General features: G+C 43.0%; 1 protein-coding gene across 10 annotated transcripts in view; it reads right to left on the reverse strand.

Annotated features, from left to right (window-relative positions):
• Fam149b1 (family with sequence similarity 149 member B1) overlaps positions 1–11,929 on the reverse strand; it is a 40,850-nt gene extending 28,921 nt beyond the window's left edge. For 9 of the 10 annotated variants that reach the window (XR_013042327.1, XR_013042328.1, XM_006984811.4 and 6 more), the window contains exons 1-5: positions 11,797–11,929; positions 7,380–7,484; positions 5,982–6,111; positions 2,629–2,771; positions 397–513 (exon numbers count right to left, since the gene is read on the reverse strand). Coding sequence is in view for 8 of the 10 variants with exons in the window: in XM_006984811.4 (XP_006984873.1) it covers positions 397–513; positions 2,629–2,771; positions 5,982–6,111; positions 7,380–7,484; positions 11,797–11,843 (542 nt within the window). In the remaining 2 variants the exon portion in view is untranslated. Of the gene's footprint in view, positions 1–396; positions 514–2,628; positions 2,772–5,981; positions 6,112–7,379; positions 7,485–11,796 lie in introns of those variants that run through there. The other variant, XM_076544735.1, reaches the window with a different exon arrangement.
• Positions 11,930–11,955: the final 26 nt, after the last annotated feature.

Below are 11,955 nucleotides of genomic sequence, written 5' to 3' on the forward strand. Positions count from 1 at the left end.
GACAGCTGGCATGGGAGGACTGCTGAACGAGAGACAGGAAGAGTGACAGATAAAGACAGAGCTGCAGGCAGGGCCAGCCTATAATTCTGAATTTGATCTTAAAGGCAATGGGAATCTACCACAAGTTTTTTTTTTTTTTTTTAATGCAATGTGGCAGATTGATAGGATTTTTGTAGAGAATCTTAGTGGTTGATAAACCTTATTTTATGGCAACCTGGTATGTTAAACTAAAACACTTTTATTTAGGACACACTTTCCTGATAGAACAAAAAGTGGCAAACAGCAGCCCCAGCACACACGTCTGAGGACCTAGGCTTTGCTCTTCTGTGCCATCATCCCCCAGAGGAAACATCACCGAGCACGAGGAGACTGAAGTCTGACATCAGAAACACTTACATGGTAGACTCTCTCTCTTGAGACAAGGCTGCTTCATGAGAAGCTGACACATCAGAAGGCGATCTGGGGTACAGTCCATAGCCTTCACTCGGAGTGACTATCTGCCGACCTAGAATCCTTCCAAAGAACAGACACAGTGAAGAACCTTCACTTGACATGCTTGCAAAATCTGAGCACTCCAGCAACGAATCTGATGGATCTACATAGACATCCTACAGATTCAGTCAGATATTGATTGAGAATGACTTCCGAGAGGAAATGTGAGTTCTTACTCAGCTATATCTCCCTTTAATAGAACCAATACAGAAAAGACAGAGCTATCACCCAGTTTAAAGAAAAGCCCAAGCAAAGTTAGGGATGTAGCTCAGTGGTAGAATACTCGTCTAGACTGCAAGCATCTGGGTTCAATCGCCAGCACATGCTGCACACTCTCCTCCCCACCCCCATGAGAGGATGAAGGCCTAGAGAGATTAGTGAGAACTATGAATCATGTTCTTTCCTTTAAAATTATTTATTTAATGTGCATTGGTGTTTTGTCTGCATGTATGCCTATGTAAGGGTGTTGGATCCCCTGAAACAGGAGTTATAGACAGTTGTGAGCTGCCACGTGGGTGCTGGGAATTGAACCCGAGTCAAGCAGCCAGTGCTCTTAATTGCTGAGCCACCTCTCTAACCCATGAATCATATTCTTTTTTTTTACCACTAAAATATTTTAATTGATATTTATACTTATGGGGATTTTTATAATAGCCAATGTAATATTTAAATACTTTCTTTTTTATCAATCATATTCTTAATAATTTAAACAGAAATTTAAATACATGCAGTAGTGGTACTATTGTGGTTTCTCAGGGAACAGTATGTGTGTCCTTTCAAGTACATGAGAATTACTTGTAGACAATGGTATAAACCAAACATTTTCTGACCATTTTGTTTAAAACAAAGGTTTTCTGGAATGCACTGAGATTCAGAAGCCAGTTACTGATATAGATATTTTACCCGGCTTGTGACGTGATGGCTCACGTCTGCAATCCCAGGCCCTTGGAGGTGAAGGGTAGGGAGGATCAGAAGTTCAAGACTGTCAGCTCACATGCAAAGTTCAATGCCTGGGGCTGGAGAGAGGGCTCAGGGGTTAAACGCACTTTCTGCTCTTGCAAGAGGACCAGGTTCAGTTTCCAACATCTACACAGCAGTTCACAACTGTTTGTAACTCTAGTTCCAGGAGCTCTGGCCTCCATGGGCACCAGGCATATGTGCAGTACATATAAATACATGTAGGCAAAACACTCATAACATATAAGGAAAAACTTTTTTTTTTTTTACTTTGAGACAAGGTCTCACTAAGTAGCTCTGGCTGTCCTGGAACTCACTTTGTAGACCAGGCTGGCCTCAAACTTCCAGAGATCCACCTGCCTCTGCCTCTGAGTGCTGGGATTGAAGGCATGCGCCACCACGCCCAGCCAAGAAAAAAATATTTTTTTAAAAAAAAGGAAGTTCAAGCCGGGCGGTGGTGGCGCACGCCTTTAATCCCAGCACTTGGGAAGCAGAGGCAGGCGGATCTCTGTGAGTTCGAGGCCAGCCTGGGCTACCAAGTGAGTTCCAGGAAAGGTGCAAAGCTACACAGAGAAACCCTGTCTCAAAAAACCAAAAAAAAAAAAAAAGGAAGTTCAAGGCCAACCTGTGCTATCTGAACCCTTGTCTCACACATACACAGGCACATTTAAGAAAGCTTTACTGCTAGCTGAGTGTGCTGGCACACGCACCAAGGAGGCAGAGGCAGCAGATAAATGAGTTCAAGGCCAGCCTGGTCTACATATGAGGCCTGGTCTCAAAAAACAAAAAAAAAGTTTGCTTAGTTAGAATGATATGTTGGCATGTTGGTGATTAGGATAAGTCCTAAAACTTGTATGAACTTGAGTTTTCTTTCGGCTGAGGCTTTACACAACATGGCTGTAGATAATTTCATCACAATAATGTACATTAAAAGAAAGAAAGAAAAAACAAAACAAAACAAAACCGTGTTCAGGCCAGGTAAACCTTTAAATCCCAGCACTCTGGAGATGGGTAGGTAGATCTCTGTGAGTCAAGGCCAGTCTGGTCTACATAGTGAGTTCTGGCCAGCCAGGGTTTCATAGTGAGACCCTATCTCAAAAAAAGAAAACTCCAAAGCTCCTAGGGTTCCGAGTTCAAGATGTGAGAGGCCCCCAGCCGACACTGCGGCCTGCCCGGTACCTGAGGTGAGGAAAGCTGGATGCCCACTGCTGGCACTCCTTCTGCAGACTGTGTGTGTGCACACTCAGCTTCTGCTCATACAGGAGCTCGTCGATGGCCGTGAACATTGCCTGGACCTTCTCAGTGGCATTTTGGTCAAGTTCCTAGAAACAAACACCGCCCCCCAAACATTTAGATGAGCTATTAAGAATGTATTTTGGTGAACTTCTATACAGTCAGATTAGCTATTCTGAACCTGTGGCGCTTTACATTTGATACCTTCGCTATCAAATACATTTTTATGCACTTGAGTCATTGAGATGTCTAGACTTTGTGTTGGATTAATTTGGGTGTCTGCCTTTTTTTGGCAAGTTCTTTATAACGAAGTTTAAATTTTAAAAAAATCTGTACAGTGTTCTAGAGAATGAGCACCAGTGGGTAATACTGAGTTTTCTATTCATTTTTAAGCCGTTCTTAGTAATGCTATAATAAACTATTTATTTGTTTGTTTGTTTATTTCAGGCCAGGAAGTTGGCTCAGTGGGTAAAGGCACTTGCTGCCAAGCCCCAGAACCCACAGGTGAAAGGAGAGAACATCTACAAGTTGTCATCTTCTTCTTTTTAAAGACCAATTTATTTATTTATTTATGTTTGGTTTTTCAAGACAGTGTTTCTCTGTGTAGCCCTGGTGCCAGACCCCCATAACTGGAGTTGCGGACAGTTGTGAGCTGCCATGTGGGTGCTGGGAATCGAACCTGGGTCCTCTGGAAGAGCAGCCAGTACTCTTAACCACCGAGCCATCTTCCCAGTCCCACACAAGCTGTCTTCTGACCTCTGTTCTCTTGCCATGGCATTTGTGCCCCAACATAGACACAGACAGACAGACAGACATATGCACGCGTGCACACGCATACATGAGTGTGGGGTTTGGGGGGGGGAATATTTTAATCTCCAGCACTGAAAAATAAAAACAATCATATTTTGCTTTGTTTTAAAGAGTTCATCTGAGACACTGTGTTTATATAAAAGGAAAGCTAAATTAGGGAGCTTTTCACACCTCAGATGTTTCTGTTTCTTTTTATAAGGACGACTTACAGAAATACATTTGTTTGCTTCTTTGTTTGAGACAGGGCTTCTCTGTGTAACAGTCCTGGCTGTCCTGGATCTCGCTCTGTAGACCAGGCTGGCTTGAACTCACAGACATCTGCCTACCTCTGCCTCCTGAGTGCTGGGATTAAAGGTATGCACCACACCTGGCCAGAAATACATTTTTAAAGTAATTTAAAAATGAATTCTAAAAATTCACTGTACACTAAGCACCAAGAGGAAAGCGAGGGATGGGAAACGTGCACAAATTCAGAACCTGGAGATACTGATCACAACACGGTGCTGGGACTGTTTACACAGCTCACTGGAGCCTCCAGACAAGGCATCGTCGGATTAAGTCACCAGGAGTAAAGTTTGATCCCCACCCCCCACCTGCAAGGCTCCTCTGCCCTGTCATTTCTCTCTCCTCCCAGAGCCGCCATCTTGGACCTCTCCTACCCACCCATCTTTCCGCAGTCCCAAGAACGTCTGCCTTGAAATATGCGTTTCTTCTCCCCTCAGCACTCTTAAGACTCTTTCTGTGTGTGTGCGCCTTGCATGCCCACAGGCCAGGAGGGCAAGCGCAGTATGTTTCCTCTCCCATCACTCTGTGCCTGTGCCTGAGGCAGCGTCTCCTCCTGAGTCTGGGGCTTGAGTCTCAGCTAGGCTGGAAGGCAGCAAGCCGGCCATCTTCCTGTCTTCACCCCCACCAGAGCTGAGATTACAGGCATTTGAGGGGACACTCCGTTTATTTTATGGATGTTGAGATCCAAACTCTGGTCTTGATGACATTAACCACTGAGCCACCTTGCCAGCCCCACTTTTGGGGCTCTTGCATAGGCTGCCATTTATCCATCTGAGTTCTTTTTCTCTTCCTTCACACGATTACCTCTTCAGTCCTTCAATCTCAACCTACTACACAGCTAATGTTAGCGTCTCAAGTAAACTCCCTTTATAACAGCCTGTTTCGGTGTCCTGCTGGAGTACTTTGTCAGTACCTTACACCCTTTGTCAGTCTCCTCACTAGACTATCAGACTATGGGAGCCTCACTCCACACCTACAGCAACAAACAGAAGTGCTCAAAAGATTCCTTGACGAAACTAATAAAGCCTGAAAACCCAAATATTAAATACAGGGACGCTCTCATTATGATAGGTTAACACCAAGAACTAGTGTGTGTGTGTGTGTGTGTGTGTGTGTGTGTGTGTGTGTGTGTGTGTGTGTGTGTGTGTGTGTATATACTATTCTAGTTGAGAGAGGTGGAGGTAATACTAGTCATCACCATTAACAATGGTAAATGACAAAAGCAGACTACAAATTAGTATGCACACACATAATAACCAAAGAAAATATACATACATGAAAAATTATTGGGAAGTGATTAATGGTAATAATAATAGGTTTAAACAATTAGGCTTCTCTTCAAAGAGAGCAGCTAACTATATTGTTTAAAATCAGTATGGTAGGGGCTGGAGAGATGGCTCAGTAGATTAAGGTGCTTGTCTCCAAAGCCTTAGATCTGAGTTCAATTCCCAGAACCTATGTAAAGATGGAATTAGAGAAAAAACTTCACAAAGTTGTCCTATAATCCTTCATACATGGACCATGGTACCAGCAGCCACACATATAACATGCATACATATTTGTAAAAGAAAAAAAATAAGCCATGCATAGTGGCACATGCTTTTAATCTCAGCACTCAGGAGGCTGAGAGATAGGCAAGTCTGAATCAGTTTCAGGCCAGCCTGGTCTATATTCCAGGCCAGCCAATGCTACCTAGTAGGACCTTGTCTATTTGTGCTTTTGTTTTTGAGACAGGGTTTCTCTGTGTAACAGCTCTGACTGTATTGGTACCCGCTCTGTAGACCAGGCTGGCTTCGAACTCACAGAGATCACATGCTTCTGCCTCCCCGAGTGCTGGGATTAAAGGCGTGGACCACCATTGCCCAGCTGGGATCTTGTTTCAAAACAGCAAATAAAATAGTTGGGCATGGAGGCACATGGCTTTAATCCCAGCACTGGGGAGGTAGAGGCAGGTGGATCTCTGTGAGTTTGAGGCCAGCCTGGTCTACATACCAAGTTCCAGGATAGCCAGAATTACACAAAAATACTTTGTCTCAAATAAACAAGTAAATAAGGTGAAAAGTGATCAAGGAAAATACCTAAGGTTGACCTCTGGCTTCCACATATGTGTACAAGGGAAGCACACTCTTACATACCACCCCCCCCCACATACACAGTTCGAAGAGTGAAGGAAACTGCATCACAATGATTAGCAGACAACTCACACCATATCCCCAAGAGAAGTCAGAGCTGCCTTCTGTAGAGATCCCTGTGCCTGCATAGCTTGGAAAAGCAGAACGCGAATTCCCGGTGTCAGTTGATGTAAAAGGTGATTCTTGGGTGATGTCAGACTCACTAAATGGTTAATTTGAGAGAAAAGGAGAAAAAAAGAAAATTCTCATGTTTCCTCAGCAACTTATCAGGTGGTAAGCATGTATACAATACATCTATAGAGGCAAAAAGGAACTTGGAATTCAAGCTCTGAGGAAAACCTACCTAATCTCTATAAATTGATGGCAGCTGTGCTGAATAATGCTCGTCAGTTCGTGATGGACTTGGATCCACCTGTCACGCGCACTCCTACCCACTGGAGATGCCATTTCCGAATGGCAGCAGCAGGTCTGAGCTTGTTTAGTCCCTGTAATTCCTCAGGTACACTCACAGATGCCCACCTCATTTAATCCCGCTACTCTAACCGCTGCTGCCGGTCTAATGAACTCGCTGCAAAATTCACCGAATCTCAGTTTCATTTCCAGGTCTGAAACTAGATGTTGACTTCACAATTTTTCTATGACAACACTGTCCTTCAGAGCTCTTGGAAGCTGGCCTCTTAACTCTTTCTTAGTAACTGCAGTTACTGTTTACTCAGGATTCATATATGACAACATTGTGTGCAGGTTTACATACTTTATCTGATTTATATTTACAGGACCATGTAAGAGATGTTGACAATGTCTTTTTTTCTTGATCAAAACAACTAAAGATTTGTCAGTTTTACTGACTAGTTTCCAAAGAACCAACTTCTGATTGTTAATTTTCATTTCATTATCTATTAACTCATCTGCCCAATGTTAATCTAATAAATGGCTATACCAGAATTAAAATCACATACCTGATCCCTTTTGAATCTAATTACTTAACAACTATATATTACTTCTGTCAGGCTGGAGAGATCTCTCTGACATTAAGTGCATGTACTTCACAGCACTCATGTTAGGCAGTTCACACGGGGGCCTGACCTCTATCTAGCCTCTGCTGGAACCTGCAGTCATTTGTACAAACTCACACATACACATACGGAATTTTAAAAAAACTCATGCTGCTACTCCTGGAAAGTTATGAAAGTAAGTGTGATATTGTTTCCAACAGCTGTTCCAGAATGAAAATTAAATGGTCCTGAGGGGGAAAAATGTACACACACACACACACACACACACACACACACACACACACACACACACACAGTCTGGTTTTGTAAGCCTGAACTCCAGCAAGCCTCCTGCCTGAGGCTCTTATAAAGATAAAAATTCTTGTCTTGTTTCACTAGCATGGGCGTGGTCCTAATGAACAGAATCCTTGCCACTAGCAAGTAATAAGCAAGCAAGCAGGCTTTGTATTAGTACCTTTGAGAACTTGTATCTTTTTCATGGCTGTCATTGGTAGAGGAAATGTCATCCAGCTGCTCTGGAAGGGGATGATGGTTAAGAGCGTGCTTTGTTATTCCTTTCCTGCGAAGAGAAAACAGTCTTCTCTTTATAGTTCATATTTCCTATAAAGCCATTGTTTACAATTGTTTATTATTCTGTGTGTATGTGCATGTGAGGAGTGGGACTAGCTTGGGAGAGTCCCAGGAAGTGAACTCTCTTGTCAGCCTTGGTAGCAGGTGCTTTCTTTCACATGCGGAGCCGTCTTGTCAGCCCCTAGTAAAAATACTTATTTTTGAAAACTTACGTGTATGTGCTTGTGCCTGTGTGAGTTGGTGTGCATGTGGTGCACACAAGGTGTCCGACCTCCTGGACCCTGAGTTACAGGCAACTGTGAAGCCCCAATATGGGTGCTGGGAACTAAACTGAGGTTCTCTGCAAGAACAGTAAGTGCTCTTCTGAGGCGTCGCTCCAGATCCCCATATACTTTGTAGCCATGCCCTCCATAGAGAGAGGACAAAATGAAAGTCAACATTCCACTAACTGGGGTCTTGGCTTTGTGTACAAACATGGCACAATTCACTAAAATCTCAAACTATTCATTTCCTCTGAGAAGCCTTGGAGCCAGATCACCTAGATTTGAACACTGACTTCATCATTTACCTATCACAAGCAGTTGTTTAATCCTGGGCTTTAAGTGAAATACGTGTACTAGTGATTTATGAAGTGCATTTGCACATTAAAGGCCTGGGAAGACTTCCTACAAAGAAACTTGTAAAAAACTCTAACCTACCACGTCTCCTGAATGTATCTGACTAGAGAATTTCATGGGGAAATGATGCCTACTGTAGATAATTAGTTCTGGAAGACGTAATAACCGACACAGTCTATTTCAGTGGACAAGTGCAGCAGAAAATAGATTCCAGAGGAGCAGTGTCCAACAGAAATATGACCAAAAAAAAAAAAACCCACCATGAATTCAGTTTACATTTTCAGGTGGTCCATTAAAAAAAAGCAAGCCATCACACCCGGCTTATATGCTTATGTTTGAACTTTTCATTTAAAAATGGCAAGCTAAGACTGGAAATGCAGCTAAGCAATAAGCTTCCTAGCATACGTGAGGCACTAAGTTCAATTCCCAGCACCAAAAATAGGGAGTGAGGGTGGGAGGCCGTATGTATGTATGTATGTATGTATGTATGTATGTATGTATGTATGCACTTCTGCTAAACGCTTTCCAACACCTACAACTAGCAACTGTTCAAAAAGGCTACTGCTTCAAAATGGATATCACTATCACATCTAAAGAAAAAATTCCTTTGAATTTACTATCATTTACATGCACAGAATCCTTGTTCTTCACTCCTATGACTCCCTTTTGCAAAGGTTACTCTTAGGAATTGTCCAAACGGCACCAAGAACAAGAACTACACAGGCTCAGCCATTTCAGCTCAGAAAATGCCTGGGTAGAGTTTTTTTTTTCACACAAAATGTATTTTCAAGTTCTCTGGTTAGAATTAATTATAATAACAAACTTGAGGTTGATGAGACTGTTCAATGGGTAGAGGTCCTTGCCACAAAGCCTCATGACCTGAGTTCAATCCCCAAGACTCACACCATGGAAGGCGTGACTCTTGTAAGCTGTCTTCTGACCTCTAAATGTGTGGTATGGTGCATGCGCACATACACACACTAAATGGAATTTTAAAAATTAAAAGCAGATTTTAAGTCAAACTCTTTTGGGCAATGACTGTTTCTTAGTCTTCTTCCCTAAAGAGCTTATTGCCTGATTTGCTATTGTGTAGATAACATATTCCTTAGTAGATAACATACTGGTGAAAAGGAAGGAGAGGTTCTTTCCTTTGTACGGCTCTTGCACCAAGTAAAGGTGGGAAAAGGCAAGGAGAGAATTACCACTGACTGAGGACCTACTGTCAGGGCCGTCCATGCAAGGGGACCAACAGGTGCATTGGAACTCATGGAACACAGCGGGGCAGTTGGCAAAGCCATGCCTGAGTGAGCCTTGGAGAGGCAAAGCCCCGAGGACCTACGTGCCCTGAGGACCGCATGCTGTTATTGAGCATAGCTCTGATTGCTGCCTTTTCAGTCACCACATCCCTCATCATCTATGGGTTGCAGGAAGACTCTCAGGGAGTTTCTAGCCTCTCACTGGGCTTTGTTACTAGTACTAATAGTGATTGACTTTTTCCAAGCATTGCTGCTAGAGCAGATTAATGATGCAGCCACCACCCTTAGAAAGAATTTAGACATGTAGATTGTTAGTAAGGTTAGGTTAGAATGTTTTTTGTTAATGGCTTTGAGGTAGAAAATCTTGGGGAACAATTTAAAGTTTATAAAGACACACTCTTAATAGTTGAACAAGGGACTAGTTGGGGTCAGGGAACAGGAACAATGGTAGCCTGCCTATTGCTGGCTGATGGACCTTTCTTGCTAGGATGGGTTGGTGATAAAGGGTAATGTTTAATTCCTTGTGCCCGTTTCTGCCCTCAGCTTCTTGATATAAAAAACTGTCGGTGAGTGGATATGCACCTTGAGGAGTTAAAGTAGAGCTGACTGGTTGTTTTTCATATATAAAAGTTTACGTTTGTGATTCTTTTAAGATTTTTTTTAAGATTACCTTTTGAGATAAATAATAAAGTGATTGATTCTTTCTTTGTAACCACAAAATGTAGCCTGCCAGCAAAACAACTTACTTGCTTACACCCTGTTAATCTATAACAAGTTGCTTGGGTATTAATGAATGTAGGTTCTTGGGACAATTTATTTTTTACCTGTAATATGTAAAATGTTTAATCACGTAAGGGATATGGAAAACATGCTGTGTTTTTTTACTTGTATTCATTGTAATCATCCACTTAAAAATAGAATGTAACCACATTGTAATTTTTATATTGCTTGAAAAATTTTGCTGGGGTATATAAGCTGTAAGGGAAAAAATAAAGTTAGTTAGAAGAAAAAAAATAAGAATTTCCAGAGGGAAACATCAGGGTAGAAGAATAGAAAAGAAAAAGAATTGAGTAGAACAAGCAACAATAAAAATAAAACGCAGAACTAAGCTTTGGCCCTCAGAAAAGTCCTCGTGTGTCTGTTTGTCTGTCCAGTAGTTCAGTGCTCTGCATCTCCTCTTCAGTGTCTCTGACCTGCTGAAGCTTGCCATTCATCAGCACCCTGGGTCAGATCCTGACATGCTGGAGGTGTGTGTGTCCCTCTTTCGCCGGCCCCAGAGAGTTCAGTTTTGCCCCCCTTGCCGGCCCTAGAGAATTAAGTTTTACTTCCTTAGACAGAAAAGTCAATTGAGTGATTAGTTCATCGCCTCTGTGGATCCCCTCAATTCCTGAGCTGCTAAAGGCTGGTTCTCATGGTAACAATAAGCTACAGTGTGCCAGCTCTATGCTATCATTTAGGTATGCTTGTAGATATTATTTGTATATATAGACAGGAAGGCCCAGATTTAGTAACCTGACTAAAAGCTACATAGCAAGAAAAGTGCCCATCCAAAATCTCAGGTGTGACTTTAATGAATGTTATTAGCATGCATAGCTAATATTTAGTAAGTGTATGGCTGCTGAAATTACTTAGTTCAGTGAGGGGTAACAATGGGACTTGCCTTTTTAAAAGTTCAGGCTTAAGATGTGGAAACTTTCTAATTTCATCTGAGAAATAGAAGCTAGTTATAGCCATCTTTCAGAATTGTTGGAAGGATCAAGAAACTGAAGGTTCTTTTGAAATCACAACATACCAGTAAGGCATTATCATTATCTGCCAAGTTACAACACTTTACTAAGGGTACAAAGCGTGTCTTTAGCTAAAGTGCTTGCTTTTTAGTCCACAAACAAAACTGATCCTTATTTGCTGGGGGTGTGAAGGCAGTGTGTGTGTAAAGTCTTGACAACAGGCTTTCGAATTGGATTGACACCTGGGTTTGTACTTCTCAGCTGCACCATCTTCTAGATACAATCTTTAGATCGGTGATCTTTATCTGTGGGATGTGCAGAGTCGGTCCCCTAGTTTTGCTAACACATTCAAGCAAACAGCTTTGCATAGTGTTTGGAACGAGACACGTTCAACTTTATTGTAGCATTCGGCTATTATCTTCAGTGGGGCCAGGAGCACTGTGGGAACAATAAGTGCTTCTGGAGATCCACTCCCTCAACTCGTGTAGTAACAGCCCACAAGACAGTCTTAGGATAGCACGGATGACACTCTCAGCCGGGGACCCAAGGACAAGAGACAGCTTCCACCAGGGCTGGGAGTAGAGGATTAGCATACTATTTTCTCGCCTGAGCCCTGGGAAAGGGAGGGAGAGAAGGACTGAGCAAGGACGGTCCCTAGAGCTCTCGCGGCCCAGGTCGGGCGAGCTGAGCAATCCACTCACAGCTCCACGCTCTGTGGCACGGCCTTCCGAGTGTATCTGGAGATCATCCTCCGTTTTCTCCGCCGCGGCAGGGGCGGGCAAGCCAGGGCGGGGGCTTCGGGGCCTGGCCCTCCCGCCGGCTCCGGCCCGGCCCCGTCCTGCCACCTACCGGCCCCGTCT

The sequence above is a fragment of the Peromyscus maniculatus genome, chromosome 9, assembly GCF_049852395.1.
Source record: "Peromyscus maniculatus bairdii isolate BWxNUB_F1_BW_parent chromosome 9, HU_Pman_BW_mat_3.1, whole genome shotgun sequence".
NCBI lineage: Eukaryota > Metazoa > Chordata > Mammalia > Rodentia > Cricetidae > Peromyscus > Peromyscus maniculatus.